Source organism: Phalacrocorax aristotelis, chromosome 14 (assembly GCF_949628215.1).
Source record: "Phalacrocorax aristotelis chromosome 14, bGulAri2.1, whole genome shotgun sequence".
In the NCBI taxonomy this organism is placed as follows: Eukaryota; Metazoa; Chordata; class Aves; order Suliformes; family Phalacrocoracidae; genus Phalacrocorax; species Phalacrocorax aristotelis.
In genome coordinates, this window is record NC_134289.1 from 17,782,893 (window position 1) to 17,802,647 (window position 19,755).

The 19,755-nt window shown below is 42.5% G+C and overlaps 1 protein-coding gene across 4 annotated transcripts in view; it reads right to left on the reverse strand.

Moving 5' to 3' along the window:
- The window catches only part of ZSWIM8 (zinc finger SWIM-type containing 8), a 65,121-nt gene extending 53,428 nt beyond the window's left edge, over positions 1-11,693 (reverse strand). For all 4 annotated transcript variants that reach the window (XM_075109435.1, XM_075109434.1, XM_075109433.1 and 1 more), the window contains exon 1: positions 11,232-11,693. In XM_075109435.1, the coding sequence (XP_074965536.1) occupies positions 11,232-11,409 (178 nt within the window). In that variant the 5' untranslated portion in view covers positions 11,410-11,693. The remainder of the gene's footprint in view (positions 1-11,231) is intronic.
- Positions 11,694-19,755: the final 8,062 nt, after the last annotated feature.

Here is a 19,755-nt window from a genome sequence, read left to right on the forward strand (position 1 = left end):
CATTATTTGGTTTCATGACTTCAGGACAGAAACACCAGCACGTTCCTCCATCACTAAACTCAAATTGCTAAGATGCTAGTCATCTAAGTTACGCCTCATGGTTCACATAAGGTTTTGTTGCAAACACGTACAACATACCTACAGAAAACATCTGCTCTAAGCAAATGTCAGAACCTCTCCAAACACAAGTCAAATCCAGGTCAGAAAGGAAAGGTCTATTTTCCATTTAACTCTACTGCTTCTCCTATGCAATGACTGTAAAAATCTTCTGCACAGGGCTGTGCTGATGAAACTGAAGTATTCAATGTTATGTTGATGCCTTATGCCAGATGAGATCTATTTGTTTCTTCATAAGCACTGAATCTCAAGAGCAAAATGTCAGTAAGCTCTTTTCTCAACTCTCACCCACTCTAACATGATTGAGATCCCAAAACTGTAATACCAGCATTAGGCAGGCAACGCAGAATTCACAACTTGACAACCTCCTCTGGAAATTCAGACGAGAAAATTCTTAATCCAAACACCGCTCCATTTCCCTCCCTAAAAAAAGCATTCATTTCAAAAAAAGAGCAGCCTGGGCAAGCAACCAACAGCTGTTAGAAATCCTAAAATGAACAGCAGATTTTTGTAAAGCAAGACAGACAGTGCTACAAAACACTATTCATGCCAGTGTTGGCCAAGGTTTCATGACAAATTGGGCAGCTTGCATTCAGAATAATTCTACAGCCGATGAAGCAGATCAGCTTCGGGCAAGTCATTTCCCCTGCACTGTTACTCCTCGCTCCCTCACCCCATGCAGAAAGCACGCTGCATGACCAGGATTGTGCATTCAGAGCACAGGCATCAAACAGCTCCTGTCTCCTGAAAGCAAGGCTCAGTGCTACCAGTTATTCCCACTTCTGTATTTTAAAAACTCGGGATTCAAAATTGTCTCCAGTGGCCTACAACAACAAAAACAAAAAAAAGCTACAAAGACCAACAGGGACCAGGTATTTTCTGAATGTTGGCAATGGAACATAAACACAAATCAAGAAGTCAGAGCGCATCACAGCTGAGCATAGTCTCTTTCAACAAATATTGATATGTTTTTAGACACTGAAAGGAAGTCATACACAACACCATGCAATCTCTACTATTTAATGTGCTGCTCTCCACCATTAGTATCCATCCTTCAGTATTACATGCAAAATTAATCTCTAACCTGCTTTCTTCCTGTATGTAAATCCCAGAGCGGTATCACTTGGCCTCCAAACAAATGCACTGGGAAACACCGGAGGGCTACATTACTGAACATATCAGAATGAGATCAGGCCGATTTTGTTGGGGCTGATGGGGAAGTTATTGTCTGAAAAGAACAGATCAAGGATGAGGCATTCTCACCTCTAGGCTCAAAAAAGATTAATTAAACATCTATCAGGAACTAAAAGAAGATACTGCCTCTTAATATCACCAACAGGAAACCATTAGAGGTTTAAAAACCTGTTTCAGACACATGAGCCAGAAGAAGTTAGATACCGAAATGCTTCTGAAAAAATTCTTACCTAACTCTTATTTTTATCTCCTTTGGTTTTGTAAAAATCTCGCAAAATGGAATTTACATGCAATATGCAGCAGGAACTGTAAAGCATGTCAAGAGAATTAATAAATGATGCCCTATAGACTTCACAAAGGTATTAGAGTCTCAGAAAAAGTTGTTGTTTCATTTGTACACCTATTAATCCCATACTAACCCACCAGGACAACCGTGAAGTTTAAATGTCAAATACTTACCAGTAACTTTTACATCAGCAACCAGTGTTTCCTAAAAGCATGGAACTTGCGCATTCAAACCATCATCAAGCTATTCAGTTAGCCTCTAACACTGATTAACAAGGATTCGTGTTGGTACATCTTCCAGAGGATAAGACCGATGAAAATTTACCAGGTAAGAACTCCAGTACAGGGATATTAAACAGAAAAGAAAAAGATTAAAGGTTAAGTCTTGAGAATCACAATTTGTGATAAATGAAGTCAGGCAAACTTGAGCACATACTGAGAACAGTATACCTTAAGTCCTACAAAGACCAGAAACAAGACACAGACAGATTCCATGAGGTCATACAATACTAATATTCACAGGTTCAGCAAACTTTTCTGTACTTCAAGGAAGAATCTTGTTCTGTCACATACAGTGACAAGATGCCAGTAAGAATGGCTTGCCTACATGTAGGCATTGCTTTAATGAATATATCTAAAAGAGTCCAGATAGTAACTTGACTAATTCACTTTAAGGCCGCCTCACTTTTTCCGTTCTTTAGTTCTGGCTGGGAGATATATTCAAAGCAGCATCTTTAGAGATCTCAAGTCTAATGAACAGAAAAGCTGCAATTAACTTTTCCCACTAGTTTATCTAGAAAGAAAGAAAACAAAGAACCATACTAATTAGATTTTGAAAACATTGCTGTTTTCATTTTCAGATCTTCACCAATTAGTTACTCATGTTTACCAGTATTTCTGGATGCCAAAGAATGATCATCATCTGCTTAAACCTTTCACCTTTCTAAATAGAAGAGGAAGCCAGAATAGGTGGCCCAGGAGTTCACATGCCCACTGTTTCAACAAGTCACCTCGTAAGTGTCTTAACTTGGGAGGAAAAAGTACAGCTGGATGCCTTCCTGTAGAGACTCTCATTGTTTGCAGACAAATTCTGCATAACATTTCCTTTTATCATTCTACCTATTTATACTTCTGTAAAAAAAAATATGGACTTGTTTTTCTATATTGTTTATTTGTCTCTGACGTCCCTCTTTTTCATTCTCTCCGGTCTATTACCCCCTCTTCTGCATTGCAGCATGCAGCTTTTCTCCATATGCCAATCCTTATCCCACATGAAAAAGAAGCTTGAAAGCTCTACTATAAGTTTCATGTATGCATATTATGCATCACTGCTCTTTAATTTTTAAAATATTTCTACGCCTAACATTTTAGCTAGTTGATACATCTGTGCTTTGACTTTTCCTTTTGGAGGGTTTGGAAGGGTGTTACAAAACAGGAGGAGGGAGGAAAGGGATTAATACAGGTAAAGTGCATTAAAACAAAGTTGAAAAATTAACTTCTAGCCATGTCACTATTTTAAATTACTCTTATAACTGCTTTACAGTCTTACAGCTAGCTAGGTGACAGGAAAAAGTTGTCAGTCTAAAAAAAGCAATGAATCTTAAAGGCATTCATGTAATTCAAGAACTGCAATAACTGAAGAATAAATTGGTCTTGACTCTTCGGTAATGTTACTCAAAGATATAAAAACAAACAAAACAATAATCACAGATATTCTAAATAGCCAAGTATTTACTCCAAAATGTTATTAAAGTATGTAAAAATCTTTTGAAGCTGTATATTCCTTTCTTCCTGTGGAACAAAGTACTGTATAATAACTAGGACACTGGACAATTAGGAGGAGATAGTCCCTGCTCCTGGTTTTATAACTGATGTTGTTCAAATCGCTGATGTCCATTTCTGCTTCCTCAAAAGTATACGGGGGGAGGAAGAAGGGGGTTTTGTTTGTTTAAAATACTACCCTATGATCCTTGCCATTCACTTTTTTTTTTAATTCCTTATTTCTGGTTTCATATTCCTTATTCTTAACATTTAACTCATTGTGGTATCCTTTCCTCAGCATACTAGGGAAAATTATATTACTCAGCAACCATGGACTATCAAGACCTTGATATGGAACAAGAAAGCTCTCCTAATCACTAGACTAATTTTAATACATACATATTTCCCTTCAATTCTATGTGAGTTTAAAGACATGTAAAGTCACCTTTGCTATACTCAGTAGCTAGTAAGGTAACTTCACTCTTTTAAAAACATCGACATCGTAACCAAGCAAAGGTGCATAAACTAGGCTATACGGAAAGCAACTTTCTTAGTTGCAATACAAAAAAAATCCATTTGAGTATTTCAGCCATCTCTAATCCTCTACCAACTTTTTACAGCAACTGAAATCATTGAATTTACATTTGCTGAAAAATGAACTTCACCAGAGTTATCACACAAAGTCAGCAAAACAGACACTGATTGGAGTATGTACTACCTCAGAGAGAGAAAACCAGGCCTGGCCACAAGTCAACATGTGAGTTTTGCTTCCACAACTCATACACAGAATAATTTTTACTTTGGGTACAACATATCTGAAAACAGCCATTCCTAGGTCTGATCAGTTTGACTCTTTTCTCACTTCTCCTTTTCTCACTAAAGCCACAAGAAATATAGACTGTACAAAACAGTACACAGGTTATGCTATAGCTTTGTTGCTGTTCCTCAAACTGAGCTGGAACTCCAAAGTTATAAGCTTGCATATTAAATGACATTTAACTGATGGCTCTTCAAACACAGAGATCATGTCGCTATATTAAGACTAGAAGCAACACCAAACCAGAGCAAGAGGAGCATGGAGCTGACAGCAGCCCAATGCAATTCATGAAGCTACAAGGACACCTCTGCCTATTGAACAAGCCTGCCTGGGTTTCTGAAACTTCCCATCATTTTCTGAACTCAGTAACTTGCAAATAAATCTCTAATGGTTAAGTGAACAGTCACAAAGACTCACCCATGTTGTAAGACATCAGCAAAAACAGAACCAGAAACTGCAGTTTCTGAAATCGAGTAATCTGCCTATAAATGAAGATGCATCTTGACAGTAACTAAGCTCTAACTTTAAATCTTTCAGGGTTTTCATCAGGGCAGGAATTACATCATCTCCTACATCCACAAGGCCAGCAATGTGCCCTTGTGGCCAAGAAGGCCGATGGTGTCCTAGACTGCATTAGAAGGAGTGTGGCCAGAAGGTCGAGGGAGGTTATCCTCCCCCTCTACTCTGCCCCAGTGAGGCCACATGTGGACTGCTGCATCCAGTTCTGGGCCCCCCAGTCCAGGAAGGACAGGGAACTGCTGGAGCAAGTCCAGCGCAGAGCTGCCAAGGTGATCAGGGGCTGGAGCATCTCCCTTATGAGGAAAGGTTGAGAGACCTGGGGTTGTTCAGCCTGGAGAAGAGAAGGCTGAGCAAGGATCTTGGTCAATGCTTATAAATATCTGAAGGGTGGGTGTCAGGGGGATGGGGCCGGGCTCTTTTCAGTGGTGCCCAACGCCAGGCCAAGGGGCAACGGGCACAAGCTGGAACACGGGAAGTTCCACCTGAACATGAGGACAAACCCCTTCCCTGTGCGGGTGCCAGAGCAGGGGCACAGGCTGCCCAGAGAGGCTGTGAGGTCCCTTCCCTGGAGACATTCACACCCCGCCTGGACGCGGCCCTGTGCCCCTGCTCTGGCTGTGCCTGCTCAAGCAGGGGTGGGACAGGATGAGCTCCAGAGGGCCCTTCCACCCCCCACCATCCTGGGATTCTGTGATATTCTCCTACATGCTTTATAATCTATCAGGGGGGAAAAAAAAAACCTGTTCTCTTTTGTTTCTGTCCTTTACCAGCAACACTCCAAAAGCTGCGGGATTTTTTTTTCCAGTTTCATTCCCCACTGCTTTGCTGATGGGTGACACCAGGTACACAGATGGGACACAGCTCAAAGCACGAGGTTCTCTGGGGTGGCTGTAAGAGAAACTAAATTAGTCTCCAGCTTGCTCTTCCTGCTTACAGCACCAGATCACATAGATATTCAAACACATTGATTTAACAAAGAAAACAACTTTTGGCGCTGGCATTCAAAAAAGGGATATAAGCAATACTTTTTGGGCATGGAAAAACAAATTTTAAGCATGAAAAGGCAAGGCTGTTCTAACAAGTGTTATCCTGAGTAAAATACTGAACAAACAAAAGACATTTGCATTTCATTGTAGAATTACATTTGCCCAGATAACCACAGACTTCAAACCTGAAGCGTGGCTTGAGAGAAATCGTGAGATGTTTTGTCTTCACTTTGTTTATACCTCAGGACAGAACTAGTTACCTACAGGTAAAGAATAAATAGATAAAAATAAACCCACTTTTCAGCAATGAAAAACAGGTCAAAAAAGAAAAAAAAAAGGAGGGATATAAAGAAAGGGATAGGAAACATAGGGAGAGCACAATCCAGAGTCTAGATTCAAACCTGAACCCTTAGCCTTGCTTCCCCAGAGGTAAACATGCCACAGAGAAGAATAACCCCTGTAGCTTCAGTCAGCCTGAAATGCAAATAGAGCATCTGTGATCTCTGGTCATTCAGCAACACAAGGATCTCCTCAAGGTGACAGGAAGGAGAAAAAGGAGGGGGGGGAGGAATCCATGGAAGCCAGGAAGAAAGATTAATAGAAAGATGAGAAAGGAGAAAATGAGACATTTCCCAATAGAAAGATGAGACATTAAAATAGGGAAAGAATGTGCAAGACTTCTTGCGAAGGAAAGAGAAACTTACCTAAAGGAAAAGGCCAAAAGACCACAATACAGTTAAAACTGGATTGGTCTTTTAAAATCTCACAGGAAAATGCAAATGAAGAGACAAATGTGTGTGTCATTCAACTTGTCATCCTTCCAAAAGACAGGTATCACTGCATTGTGAAACCACCTTTTCGTTTGGTAAAAACTTCCAGCTTCTGAAATCTACATGCCAGCTCTGAAGCAGTACATTTAATAATGCCAATCAGCCTTGATAAATAACTGCCTTTAGAGTTTCTCTGTGGCGTCTTCAGCTCTAATGAATCAATGTCCCCTTTGTACCTTGTATTACAACCCAGTACGTCCCTTCCTCAACTTGAACTTTTGCTTCCGACCAGCCACTACAGAACAGAGTACAAAAGTAGGTGAAATTCATTTACTAGGGTGAGAAAAACATAGAGAAACCTATTTTCTACTAGCAGCTAAGCCTTCACTTTCATGTTACCTTTACTTTTTGGACAGCTGATCTCTGCTTATTTCATAAGCATTTATGATATCTTCTCACCAACATTCATATTTTTTAAATTCTATTGCTTCTATAAAGAAACTCATTAGGGAGCTATACAATACTTTTGATGAACAGTTACAATTTTGGGGTTTTTAGCTGTTATTAGTGAACTTGGAAATATTGTCACAGATATATTTGGGCTAAACCAGATTTGTCATGTGTTGTACTGAATTAAAAAGCCACAACAAACAAGATGTGTTACACCTGTACCTCCCAGAAGTAAGTTGGTTACATGATCTCCCTCTTAAGACCAGAGACACAAATAAAGGGGGGGGGGGGGGGGAATTAATTTGTAGCTCTATAATACACAGTAATAGTCAGTAACAAAATAGCAGCAAACCAGAGAGCTTTTGTCTCCATCTTCATGAGGCTCAAGGAGCAGACACACTTTGGATGACACCAACATTCTTCTCCAAAAAGAACAAGAGCCTGAAGAGCACAGTACAAATTTGAAAGAGACTATATGTTTCTCCTGCTGTTTTCTGCAATTACTGCTTGAGCAAGGGTTAACTTTATTAAATAGTTACTGGCAATCCTGAGGAAGAAGCATTGCACTCTCAGCCATTTATTCTTTGTCCATATAAATTAATGAAAATCAGTCACTGCCATTTTACCAATGTAGGCACTGCTCAGACTTTGATCAGGTTGTCTCTCTAAACTGATCATATCCTCACCTCAAGCTCTGTCTGTTCTCTGCCCATGATTCCCTCTCTACGGCTTATATTTTTGAGGCACTGTGGCCAGAACTTCACATTGTGGGCACTCCTAACAGTATAGAAGAACATAAACTGTCTGGGGCTGGATAATGAGAACATTTTCCAGGAGACTGCTGCCTGCATGAAGTCGTAGTTAAGTCTGAGGCGGTTTTGCAATACAGTATGCAATGCTTCAAGCTTACAGTAAAGGAAAAGGAAAAATCAAGCTTTCTCACTAGCTGACTATTGAAAACAGTTTCAACACAACTCATCAGCACATTTCCAGCAGAAGCTGGTGTGAATGAATAACTACAAACTGAGCAAGAATATTGTGAACACACTATTTAGCAATCCTACAGTATTTATGGCAACTTCTTACGTGTTTGGTAAATATCTATGCTTCAGAAACTGTGCAATGGAAAGGACTAAGGGTGGGAAAGAGCTTAAAAGCTTTCAGGAAGAAACAAAGCCACACTGAATTTAGGGACATAATGAGTGTACTTGAACATTTACTTTTAAAACCTCCGTCACAAAAATCCTATGTGGAGAGGGAAAACCTACCAGTTACAGTCCTATTTTTCCCATGTAACTACTCAAGATACCCAATTTTATAAAGCATTCCATTCCAAGGATGATATTAGAGAAACTCAGACATTTTTCTCCACCTTTCATCATCTTTCTAGCAAGCTGATGGGGTGCCTGACAAACAAGTGAATAACTGAACTTTTTGGTGACCCTCTGCAGTGAATACTGTATGTGTTTGCAGTGAGCTACCCCAAACCTTATCGTTAAATTTGCAGTAAGGATAATCATAATATTAAAAATACCCAAGAACAAAATAAAAAGTTGCAATAAGTAAGAAAGCCGTAACTGGGGTGGGTGCTGGTACTTTGTTTAAGACGATGACTCCCCAGCCAACAGCACTTCTATCAGTCTCAGGGGGACTATCTTTGAACTAATTAATGAAGAATTAATGAAGAATAGGACAAACTCAAAACAATTGAAAAAGCTAGAAATCCCTTCTATTACATAACTTGTCTGGCTGCTTCCAAATCAAAACACAGGCTAAGATCCAAACTGGAAGAAAAGGCTAACAGAATATAGTTCCTCTTGTTTCCTCTTAGCATTTCATACCAAAGAACTCTGTGTCTAACCTCATTTTTATTTTTTGTTTGCATAGGCAACTACAGGCCACTGCAAAATGGTAAACTGTGGAAAGAAAAACACACAGCTCAATTCAGAATGAGCGCATTTGAGAAGACTCACTACAACTGACAACCTTAGGATCCAGGAAGTTCTCAATACAAACTGTTTTTTCTGACTACAAAAACACTGTCAAAAAGAGATGTTAAAAATAATTGAATTGGTACAGGAGTTCTGAAATCCAAGGAGGTCCCAGATGATGACAGATCCCTCATTAGACCAGACTAGCTGGCAACACACTGTGTACAGTAAAGTACCTGAAAGTGTTTCATGTTGGTAATATCATATGTGACGTCTTAGAGTGGATAAATAATTATTTAGGCAGCAAATCCATGTTCACATACTCCTCAAAATAACTCTGACCAGAGCCTGGGAATTGCCAGCGAATGCCTTTAAAGCAGACAACTATATCCTTTCAGAACATCTCTTGTTAAAGTAAAACTTTTGTACAAAGGAATTAAATCTCTCTACAGATAAAACCTAGAAAATATGAAGCAAGTACAGGCAACACAACCCTTGACAATGCAGGTCTGCAGAACCTGGAACAGCACACCTCAGTATGGTGTAAATACTTACAATTATCACAACAATAACGTTAACTATTGTATTTCTCAAGTCAGGAAAGAGACTGAGGACTACAACTATGCACAATCTACTGAAGTGACTTTCATTTTAATGCAACAAGTAGAAACAGCAATTGCTGCTTGCTTTTAATTTGGTCAAGAGAGCTAAAGGAACTAGGCGAAGACCCAGAAAAACACACAATCGTACACTGAATCAGTGGAAAACAGTCAGCTAAAAGCATCTCAAAGTTGAACAAAACTTAACACCTTCCAAACATCATTCTGCCTTGTAGATCTGTACAAACCAGTTTCATACACCTCTGCCAAACTAGAGATGTCTTACTTCCCACAGCAGTATGTTTTCAAAACTTGAGCTCCTTTCCAGCAAGTTAATGTATGCACATGACTTAAAGGAAAACATGGAGGTTACGCACTTTGCCCCATGCCCAGCACTTATTTCTACATTTCAGGATACATAGCTTTAAAAAACACAACGCCAACCCTCTTTCCCTTCTTTACACCAGTAAAATGTTCCATACTAAAACCAATGTGTCCCAGCTGCAGGATCCAAGAGACCTATCCAACCTTGGGTATGTATTCAGCATTTCTCTCTCTCTTGTTTTGGGATGGTCGTTGTTGGGTTTTTTTTTTTGAAGTTTCATCCTACCCTCAACTCTAATCCTGACTATTCAAGAAACACAGCTGGTTACATATCTGGGACTAGAGACGGTTCTCGAATTCGTTAAAAATGTAAAACTTAAGCTGCTCTGGAAAGCCAACAGTTAATGCAAAGTGTACTTTCTGGTCCTAATCCAGTGACAAGTGAGCATTTGTCCATAGCAAACAGCCAGATTTCAGCACAGTTCAATATAAATTGCATTCTCTGTTCATATAAGGCCAACATTTAGAAGACAATGAAGTTCTGCAGTTCCAGATAGAGAGATATTAATGAGGCAGCTGATGGTCATGAAGGTCAGCAGTAACAGGAAGAGTATTGACACTGGATTGAAAGAGAAGAAAGGAGATAAAAGGAAGAGTAGAAAGGGTTTGTGTAATTTCTGTTAACTGTATGTCCGGCTCTGCTTGGTGTAAACACAACCTGAACTCCATGGTCAAGATACATCAGGATAAAAGAGAAATTATGTTTCACTTTAAAAAAAAAAAGAGTTAGTAGCTCTATGGTAATTTTAAATAATTTTAATTGCTAATGTTATCTATTTTCCTGCCTGCTATTAAGAAGAAATTACTATCAAAAGAAAGGAAATATAACAACACCTGAAGTAGACACTCTGTAGTTTCCTGACTTCTTTGTGACAGTCTTAAGGCCCTCTTGCTCTACTACTGCAAAAGAAAGTTTGCTAATATAGTAGAAAAAAGAGGCACATAAAGAAACAGACAAGGAAAACGCTCTATACAATGATGGCTTACCTGCCTTGCCATGAGTATTTTTATAGCACGTTATAGAGGTTAGAAAAACCCCTATGAAACTTCAGCATATTTCAATCAATGCAAAGGGAAACCTATATATAGTCATTCCAAACCAAGTCTGTAGTTTGTTTATAGAAAACTGTTTTCAGATTTCCAAGGGTGAGCCCACAAACTCCACCCAGAAAAGCAGCACTACAATACTACTGAGCGCAGGCCGGTGAAAACTCACCCAAAAGACAGCTTTGTCTTAAGATCCCCACTAAATTTTCAGGTTCAATCTCTGGTCAAAAATTAACCTGACAATGATCCTACATCTGACTTCTCTTTGCACCCTGGATATTCCCCCTGCAGATCTCCTCACACACCAAACCCCCTTGCCACACAACTTCTATGAGTCCAAAAAGCATCCCAATGAAACCGGGTGACCTCACCTTTCATTTTGACAGTGGGAGAATTGGGTCCAGCCGATTGCTTCCTCCATCCTCTCCAGTTCTGACAAAGGCTCTCTGCCTCAGAGATGAAGGAACAAAGAGAGTCTTCTTCAAAGCGATCAGAGTCTTCAAATGAGAACCTCTCCCCGTCCTCCCACTCTGCAAACATGAGTTCCATCACATCCGACAGGCGACGAAGGGGAAAAGAATAAAGACAGAAAAAGCACTGCTGACTTTTAACAGGTGGATGGACTTGAGGGCTCCTGCAATACTCAAAATCTCAATTCCGATTCGACGCCCATACCACAGTACCAGGAAGAAGATCCAGCACTATCCGAGGTGGGGGAAGCTCGTAAAAATCCCGGGGGGCCGGGGGGGGAGGGGGGGGGAAGTTCTTTAAAAAGTAAAAAAATTGCTTATGTCCACAAAATGTACTTGAGGCGGAGGTGGTTTGGCTACACTGTGAGAGCTGCCTCCGGGCGGGACAGGTGCCTGCCGGCCGCCCCGAGGGTCCGAAGGCTTCCGACGCCCACGGCCCCGGCGGTCGAGGGAAGGGGCCCGTTTCCTTCTCCGGGGCTCCCGCCGGGGAAAGCAGGTATCTGTACGCGGGGCCGGGCCTCCCTGAGGTTGTGCTTTTCTCACTCTCGGTGCAGGAACCGAAGGGCGAGGGCGGGAAGGGGCAGCGGGGCGGGGGAGGGGGGGGCGGGAGGAGGCGGGGAGGGGGACACAACTTCCCTCCCGCTCGCCGAGGGTTAAAAACGGCCCGGCGGGGCCGGGCGCCCGCAGAGGGGGCGGCGTGACCTCCCGGCGGCTCGTCACCGGCACCAGCGGGCGACGGGCAGCGGCTCCGGCCTCATGGGGGCGCGGGCGGCGGCAAGAGGGGAGCGCCCGGCTCTGGTCGCCGGCGGGTAGGGGCGGGGGGCAGCCGGTCGCTGCTGCCGCCGCCGCTCCTGTCAAGGCTGGTCCCCGCGGCTTTAGGTGCCCATGGCCAGCGGGACCCCGCGCGCGGACGCCCCCCCGTGCCCGGCCCGATAGCGGTTCGCTGTCCTGGTACGGCGGCGGCGGCGGCGGCAGCAGCACCAGCGGGTCCCTGCCCGGCGCGGGCACCAAGATGGCTCCGCGCTTCCCAGCTTCACCTGCGACACCCCCCCCTCCAGCTGAGCCCTACTTCCGCCGTGGCGCTTCCGGCTTCCGCCGCCGATACTGGGCGGGCGCGAAGGGTGTGCTGGGACGGCAGAGGGCAACGGGCCCGGCCCGGCGAGGCGGGGGGCCCAGTGTGCGGGGCCGGTCAGGGCCGAGCCGCGCCTCCCGCAAGGGGCGAGCTGAGGGGGCTGCCTGTAGATAAAGGGGTGCCTGGTAGCCGGGTTAAGCTCGCTGCGACGACGGGTGTCCCAAAGGAAGGGCCGCGGTACTGGGTGGGGGCCGGGCCGCCGCTTCTGAACAAGCGGGGGCACCTAGGGATAGGCCGGGGCGGCGGGCTGCGCAGCCGGTTGGCTTTACTTTGCTCTGAAGGGGCTGTAATAAAACAAAAGCTTGCCTGTTGTGCCTGCACGTACCGCCGAAGGCAACGGGAGAGCACGAGTTATGCTCAACTCTGGGATTTTACCCCCAGAATGTACCACAAATTAGTTGCTTGAGGTAGAAATAACTCGATTGCGATCATCTGATCGGAGATAAAAGAAATAAACTTCCCAGTAACATTTTTTCTATTATAAACAAAAATTTAGGAGAGAAGACTGAGGAAAGTACAAAGAATAAAACATGAGAGGAAAATGGCTCTCAGAAGAATAAGCCCTGTTCAAAAATACCAGTCAAACTGCAATGACATCTTTCCTCAGGCCAAAAAAGTGCCTGTCTCTCCAACAGAGGCTGGAGAGGAGGAGGCACGTGTCTGGGGAGTTGCAGGAGTCTGAACAACTCTGAAATTAAACAAGAGGAAGTAACTCATATGCCAGTTATGTAAAGAGTTGCATAGGTTAGGTGAGGTTTTCATACCCTACCTATGCTGAAATGGGGCGGGGACAGGGTTCTGTTTGAGATTTTTCTATAATTCTGTTTTGTTTGGGAGATCTGGTTTGTTGCATCATTGTGAGAATAGACCAGTAAAATACCAAATCATAACTGTTGTTTATACATAGAGTAAGCGTCAGCCAAGCAGCTATAGGCTGGACCTGCAGCTCCCTTCCCATGCTTGTACAGAGGAAAAAAAGCAAATAAAAAAAAAAAAAAGAGCTAGGGAAAACAGAATGATGTACTAAGAAGCGGTAATCCTAGAGCTGAGAGAAACCGAACTGTGTGTGGGAACAGTCACCATCTCCCTCATCTTAATTCCCTATAGTCCTTGATCAAAAAAAATTACATTAAATGATGGGTCCTCATAGTGAGTCTTAAGAGATACCCCTTGGACCTCAAGGGAAACTCCCTATGTAGCTTATTCTTACATATGTAATGCTTACCAGTTTAAGATCTTGGAACACAAAGGTGCATTAATAAAACGCCCATCAGCTGTAAGAGGTACGTTTACTTGTGTAAATGTCAGATCCTTCAGTGCCTCTGAGTGTAAAGTAACTTCTGGGAAGGGTCCGAGCCCCGAGCAAAGGCAGGCAGTAGCCTTCTTACCAGTAAAGGAGAAGGGGGAGTCTGCACCTCCCCCATCCTCAAAAGGTTTCTCCCAGGCCTCATCTAACAACATGTTGCTTATCCAAAGCTACTGTTCTAAAAATACTTACACAATTCCTTTCAGGGACCCTCTTGAGGAGGTATCTGAGGTAATAGACATACAAGAAAAGTATTGACTTCATGTCTTTTTACAGAAATAAATGATTTTTAGCTGAATAAACTCTCAGAACACTAATAGGCTTGCTGTGCTTTTTTCTCAGATTTTTTTTTGCTGTCAGGCTACCTGTATACGTTTTCATTTCCTAGGAAGAGCTCATTTGTATTCTTGCACATGTACATATGGCAAGGCTTGACACCTGATGAGTGATACTATCCTTAATAGTCTGTTACACACAAATACATGTATTAAAGCCTATTGAATCCATTCAGGATCTCTGAAATTCAAAGACTCGTCCCTGGTGAAAATAAAAGAATTGCTTAGAACCTGTTTTTCAGCTAGTGAGGAATACTATTAATTAACAACAGGTGTTGTAATTACCCTGTGACCTGATGACACAAAGTCAGGCAATTGGGTAATTACTGTGCTGAGTCCCTTTCTTCAGTGTACAGGGGCAGGCAGGGAGCGATTCTTAGCAAAGCCTGGGGATTCTGAGCATCAAGTAGAGTAAAATGCTTTGCCCTTAGTTCTGCAAAGTTAGAAAGTTTAGACCTTGGTTCCACAAAGATAACAGTGGTAGGATACTGGATATCTTCAAAACCACAGAGTTCTCCACAGATGTCTGAAGGCAGCTCTTCAGCAGTATAACTGTGGGTGGTACCACACCATTCTCCACACTTATACTTCACCGTCTAGCCCATGCGTTCTTCTTGTCCTTTTTTTCCATTGTTACAGGTCTGAGGTTCAGGAACCAGAGTATCATTTCTGGTTTTTTTAAGGTAGATTTGGTCCTGATATGCTCTCATTTATGAGACCAGACCTGGGATTTTATTAATCTTCTATAAAAAAGACTTGAATTAAGACTGTCTCAGAATTCTGTGTATTACCTAGCCATTACAAACAACAATTCTGAGCTCCTGATTACCCAAATCTGGCCAAAAGTCACAGCCCAGGCCAAAACAACAGTCAGACACAGTGCAGCATGCAAACTTGATAATTGTCTTCATCCTTCTGATGAAGAATAGATTTCCTCAGACACACCCCACCACAGTCTTGCCAGGCAGAGGTACAGGAGCTGTTGGCTTTCAGGAGGAGAAAACTTCCATGAGTAGGCCAATATGAGAATTTGAGGAATGATGCAGTTCACTACAAAAGTCTCTGAGCACCTCAGTGACCTGAGCCAATTCAGAATACAGGTTCTGACCTGAGCTCACATGATGGCTGTCAGTAATGAACGCTTCATGTCAGCAGAGCTTCTGTTCCATGGTATGAGGAGGATTATCTTAAACTAAGATGCAGAAATAATTCCCAAATTCAGTAAGGATCCTCCAGGGCAGTGTTTGGGACTCCCCAGGTTCAAGAACAATTTGCATCCTCCAGGGAAAGAAAGAAGACAAGAACAAGAACACCATGAGAGAAGAGAAGAAAATATGGGGGAGCAGGATGATGCTCCCAATGTCAAGCATCTGGAATCAAATGCTCCAAGAAGATTCTCAGTCTCTAGAAGCTGGGGTGGGTGGTGGTGAGGAGGGGAGTATTCCAGGTAAGAAAGCCTTGCTTAGTGCATTCCTTCGTTAACTTGGGATGGTTCAGTTTTGTCTTGCTTTGTTTCTGGGTGGTGTGCCAAGTGCCGGCCTCTTTGCCAAGAAGCAGCTCTTAGGCTTCCTGCTCTGTCTGTGTTTCTGTCTGAGTGTGTACTTCTACTGCATGCCACGCTCCCAGGCTGGTATCACAGCCACAACTCCCAGCCTGCCCATCTTGGCAGGGTATGCCTGCCATGCTGTCTCCTGGGCCTTAGTCTGGGGAGGCACAGCACTACCCTACTCCAGGTATTTTGTCCCTTCCTACACATTCTCCTGAGCTTCCGGCGTCTGAGGCAGCTGGCAACAACTTTGACGGAAATGGACAGACTCGTGCATAGAAAAGACAATGAGGACGAATTTCTACAGTGCACAAAATTTCATGTAACAAAGTGTGGTCCATTTGCCACAGGGTTGCTGTCTGTTTCTCAGTGCTGAATATTGAGAGAAAACAAAGAGGTGAAAATGGCTTTTTATGTTTTTCACCATGATAATGGTTGGCTAATGCCAGGCTGCAAATTACATTCTGACGCTGACTTGGTGCTTCTCCCAAGAGTTTTTTTCCCAGGTGGTGGCTAAGGTTGGTAACAGGTTGTTCTTCCAAGCAATCTACCACAAGCAGCCCCACAGTGCACCCAGATCAACATCCTATAGGTGCGCTAGGGAAGCAAGCGGAGGCAGGACACCACATGAGCCGATATGCCGTAGCACATTGTGGCAAGTTCTGCCTCGTGTTCTGGCTAATCCAATGGAAAAGTTGTCCTCCGTTGATGCCCGACTGGATCAAATTTGTACTGCCAAGTGATCTGTTAGCGCACAGCACCAGCAGTAATTCGAGAGAGAGGGACACACCTGCCTGATAATGGGAATTCTGGCTGGTTACATCAACAGCAGTTTGAATCAAGGGCTTTAATACATTGCAGAGAATCTCTGCCACATGTGAAAGCACGGATACACGAAGGTATCTCAATACTTTATGGACTGTTTCGGACTGTTTCGTGAAAGAAGGGTTTCATCTATGGGAAAAGTGTTTCACTGGTGAGGAAAGAATATTTAGAAGATTGTGGGAGTCTAAAATAATAAAAAAATACAGCTGAAATTTTGAAGTGTATTTTGATGGGAAAAAAGAGTTGAAAGAAGAGCAAAATAAGGAACTAAACCCACTCCATCCAAGGAATGAAGAGGGAACTACAGGTGAGATTCGGCACCCTGACCCAGATATTGTGGTACTTGAAATGGCATAAATGGGTGGGGAGGTACAGTGATGGCATAAGCCTGGTGCTGCTCACTAATACCTTTTGTCAACATTATATACAACACAGCACTGTAGGCTTTTACCAGAACCCAGTAGAGAATGCATATGACTTTGAGAAAAGGCAGAGGAGAGGAGGAATGGTAGAGAGATGTACTAATGTGATATGCTTTAAATTATAAGGGGGCTTCAGCACATTATGTTTAACTGCATTAAACTGGAGCAATGCTCATCCTCATTCCCATTCCTTCTCCTTCCAGCTTTGGGATAACACAAGTTGCGGAAATTTCCAAAGAAATCTTGCTTTCACTTTCTCAGGCACCCAGGCTGAAAGCATGGAAGAGGTGGTGAAAGTAATGAGGCAAACAAAGCAGGGTGAACATTTGCACTTCTATCTTAAAATGCATTTCAGAAGACTGATAAAAAAATGTGTCTCCTGGCTTGTGAAGACCAGAATTTTGTGTGTTGTTCCCCTGGCCAACATGAGGGAGTCCAGGTGTGATTACTCACTTTCCCTTGTCCTCAGGGCTATGGCTTGGAAAGGCACAGGAGTTCATAAAAATGTATCCTTTTTTTTTTTTTCCCCCACCCAACTTATTGCAAGAGACAGGTATGTATTTTCCCTTGTGGATCTCCCAACGGACAAAACTGTAGTCACTGCTGAGGAGACCATGAAAAATAATATCTGACAGTTTCAGCAGTCCTCTGCTAGGAAGAAAGAAATTCAGTAAGAAATCCTGCAGAGGTGACAAGGTTGCACTAAGATGGTTTCTTCCTTACAGGGATGTACCTTCCCCCGCCCTTTCTCTTTTATTTCAGGGCATGGAAATTGCTGTTCAAAATTCCGCTGCCTCTGTTATACACAATTTTCAGAATGCAGCATTTCTTATGAGAGAGACGAGCACTTACACATACCCTGAAGCAGAATTGCAACGTTTACATTTGTGTCCTGTCTTAAGCTCTCACTGAGGACTAAAAATCAAAGAGAGTCTGCATTGCACCCTAGAAGTGTCTGCTTTTCACTGGTGAGTCATGTGTTACTCTACAAGTCATATCCAGCATGGTTTTATTTCTGATTGCATGGAAAGTAAAACACATCTTGCTATAGCTTGAATCTAACACAGAATGAAAAACAAAATAAAACACACTAGAGATTTTATCACTGCTGATGCAGTGGGACCCAGCTGTTCAGCTACGTTCTGACTCGGCAAAGATTTAATTGTCTTTTCACATGCAATAACGCACTCAGAAATGACAAGCAAAGGCAAATTTTTAAAGCACGCTTATGGCTTTGTGTCTAAGCAATACATTGGATGTACAGAAGAGTAGTCTCTCATGTTCTGGCACTGTGATGCTGTGGGAAACTGCAGATAATTCTTGTATCTTAAGTTCATGTTCTTCCTAGAAGATCACCGTTTCACAATATACTGATCGCTGTTAATAATAGATATTATACATCTCCAAAGGAATCACGACCAACAAACACTGTTATTTATTTCAAAACGCTGGGCCTGTAGAACAGATGGAACAAACACCACTTTAGCACAAAAGAAGGGACAGCACACAGCTCGTTCTCCTTGCTCTGCTTCTAGCTACACAAGTGGCTGTGCAAGATGCATGGAGATTTCCCAGACATTAAGCATGGGGAAGCTGAAAGCCAAGCTGCCCTGAGGAATCACAAGCTCTGGAAAACAAGTTTCCTCCTTTGGACTCTTACAGAATACGAACATATGCCTGATATTAAAGCCTTATTCAAAAGTGAATTCACTGTTTGTGAGATGAGTCACTGTAACATGCATCCATGGAAAATGGAGTCAGTAGGGGAACACTTTGCAACAGCTGTTAAAATTATTGTTCTAAAGCAGGAGACAACAATTATGGCTAAGACCTTATGTATGAACATAACTACTGCTCTTCAGAAAGCATAAGATGCCATTTATCCATTATAATGCCTGCAAGGATTACTGAGTGTATTTTGTCTGGCCTCTTGTATTTCACAGGTTACAAGTATATTTTCCTCTTCCTTTCACATTAGCCTGCAGGAGCATTTGTTTTCTTTTAAACACTTTGTTCTTTCTTCTGCCATTACCAAAGCTGACAATCTGACAGGCTCTAATATGCACTATAAAGTTCAGAGATAAATTAAAGGAGTAGCATCAAGCTAAAAAGAACTGAAAAGAGATGTTCTCCATTTCTCAGAGAAGAAAGACATCAACTGTTACACTGCAAGTACTCTTTTTTTCAGTTGATGTCACATTTGGACATTTCCTCAGCTAAGACAAAAAGATTGTGAAAGCACTAATCTCTCCTTTGTGTAGAGAGCAGGTGGGTAATTCTTTTGAGACCACATACACAGAAACTCAGCAATTGATAACTCAGTTTGTCTAGAGAGCATATTAAGCTAACTAGCAATGTTGTATACTTGGAAGCTTCCTAAATACTCTGAAATGCCTCTTTTGATGCAGACATTAAGCAAAACATAGGTTTCCTGGCTTATATTGCTTTCAGTCTGCCAAGAAATATTCAAGCAGAGTCTCTAAATGTGACTATCAATCTACAGTTTTACAAATCAAAAATGGTAATCAAAGAAAAAAAGATGCAAGTGCTGCAGTAGCTGGCCCTCAGCACGCCTTTGCTGTAGCAGTCAGGTTTCTGTATTTGCTGTTGAGGTTACAGTCAATGGATAACTAAAGGATCACTGTTAGGGAGACAGGAAATCCATTCATTCACGTCAAGACCAACATACACTATTCTGCAATACATGTAAGCAGATCTTGGATAACCGAAATATTCCAGCAAACTCAGAGGTACCTTGCTCTGCTGTATTTATAAGCTTCTCACATCATCAGGAGAGGAAGCTTTCTACATCCTATGAAACCTGCTCCTTCAGATGAAACTGGCCATAGTAAAATTTGC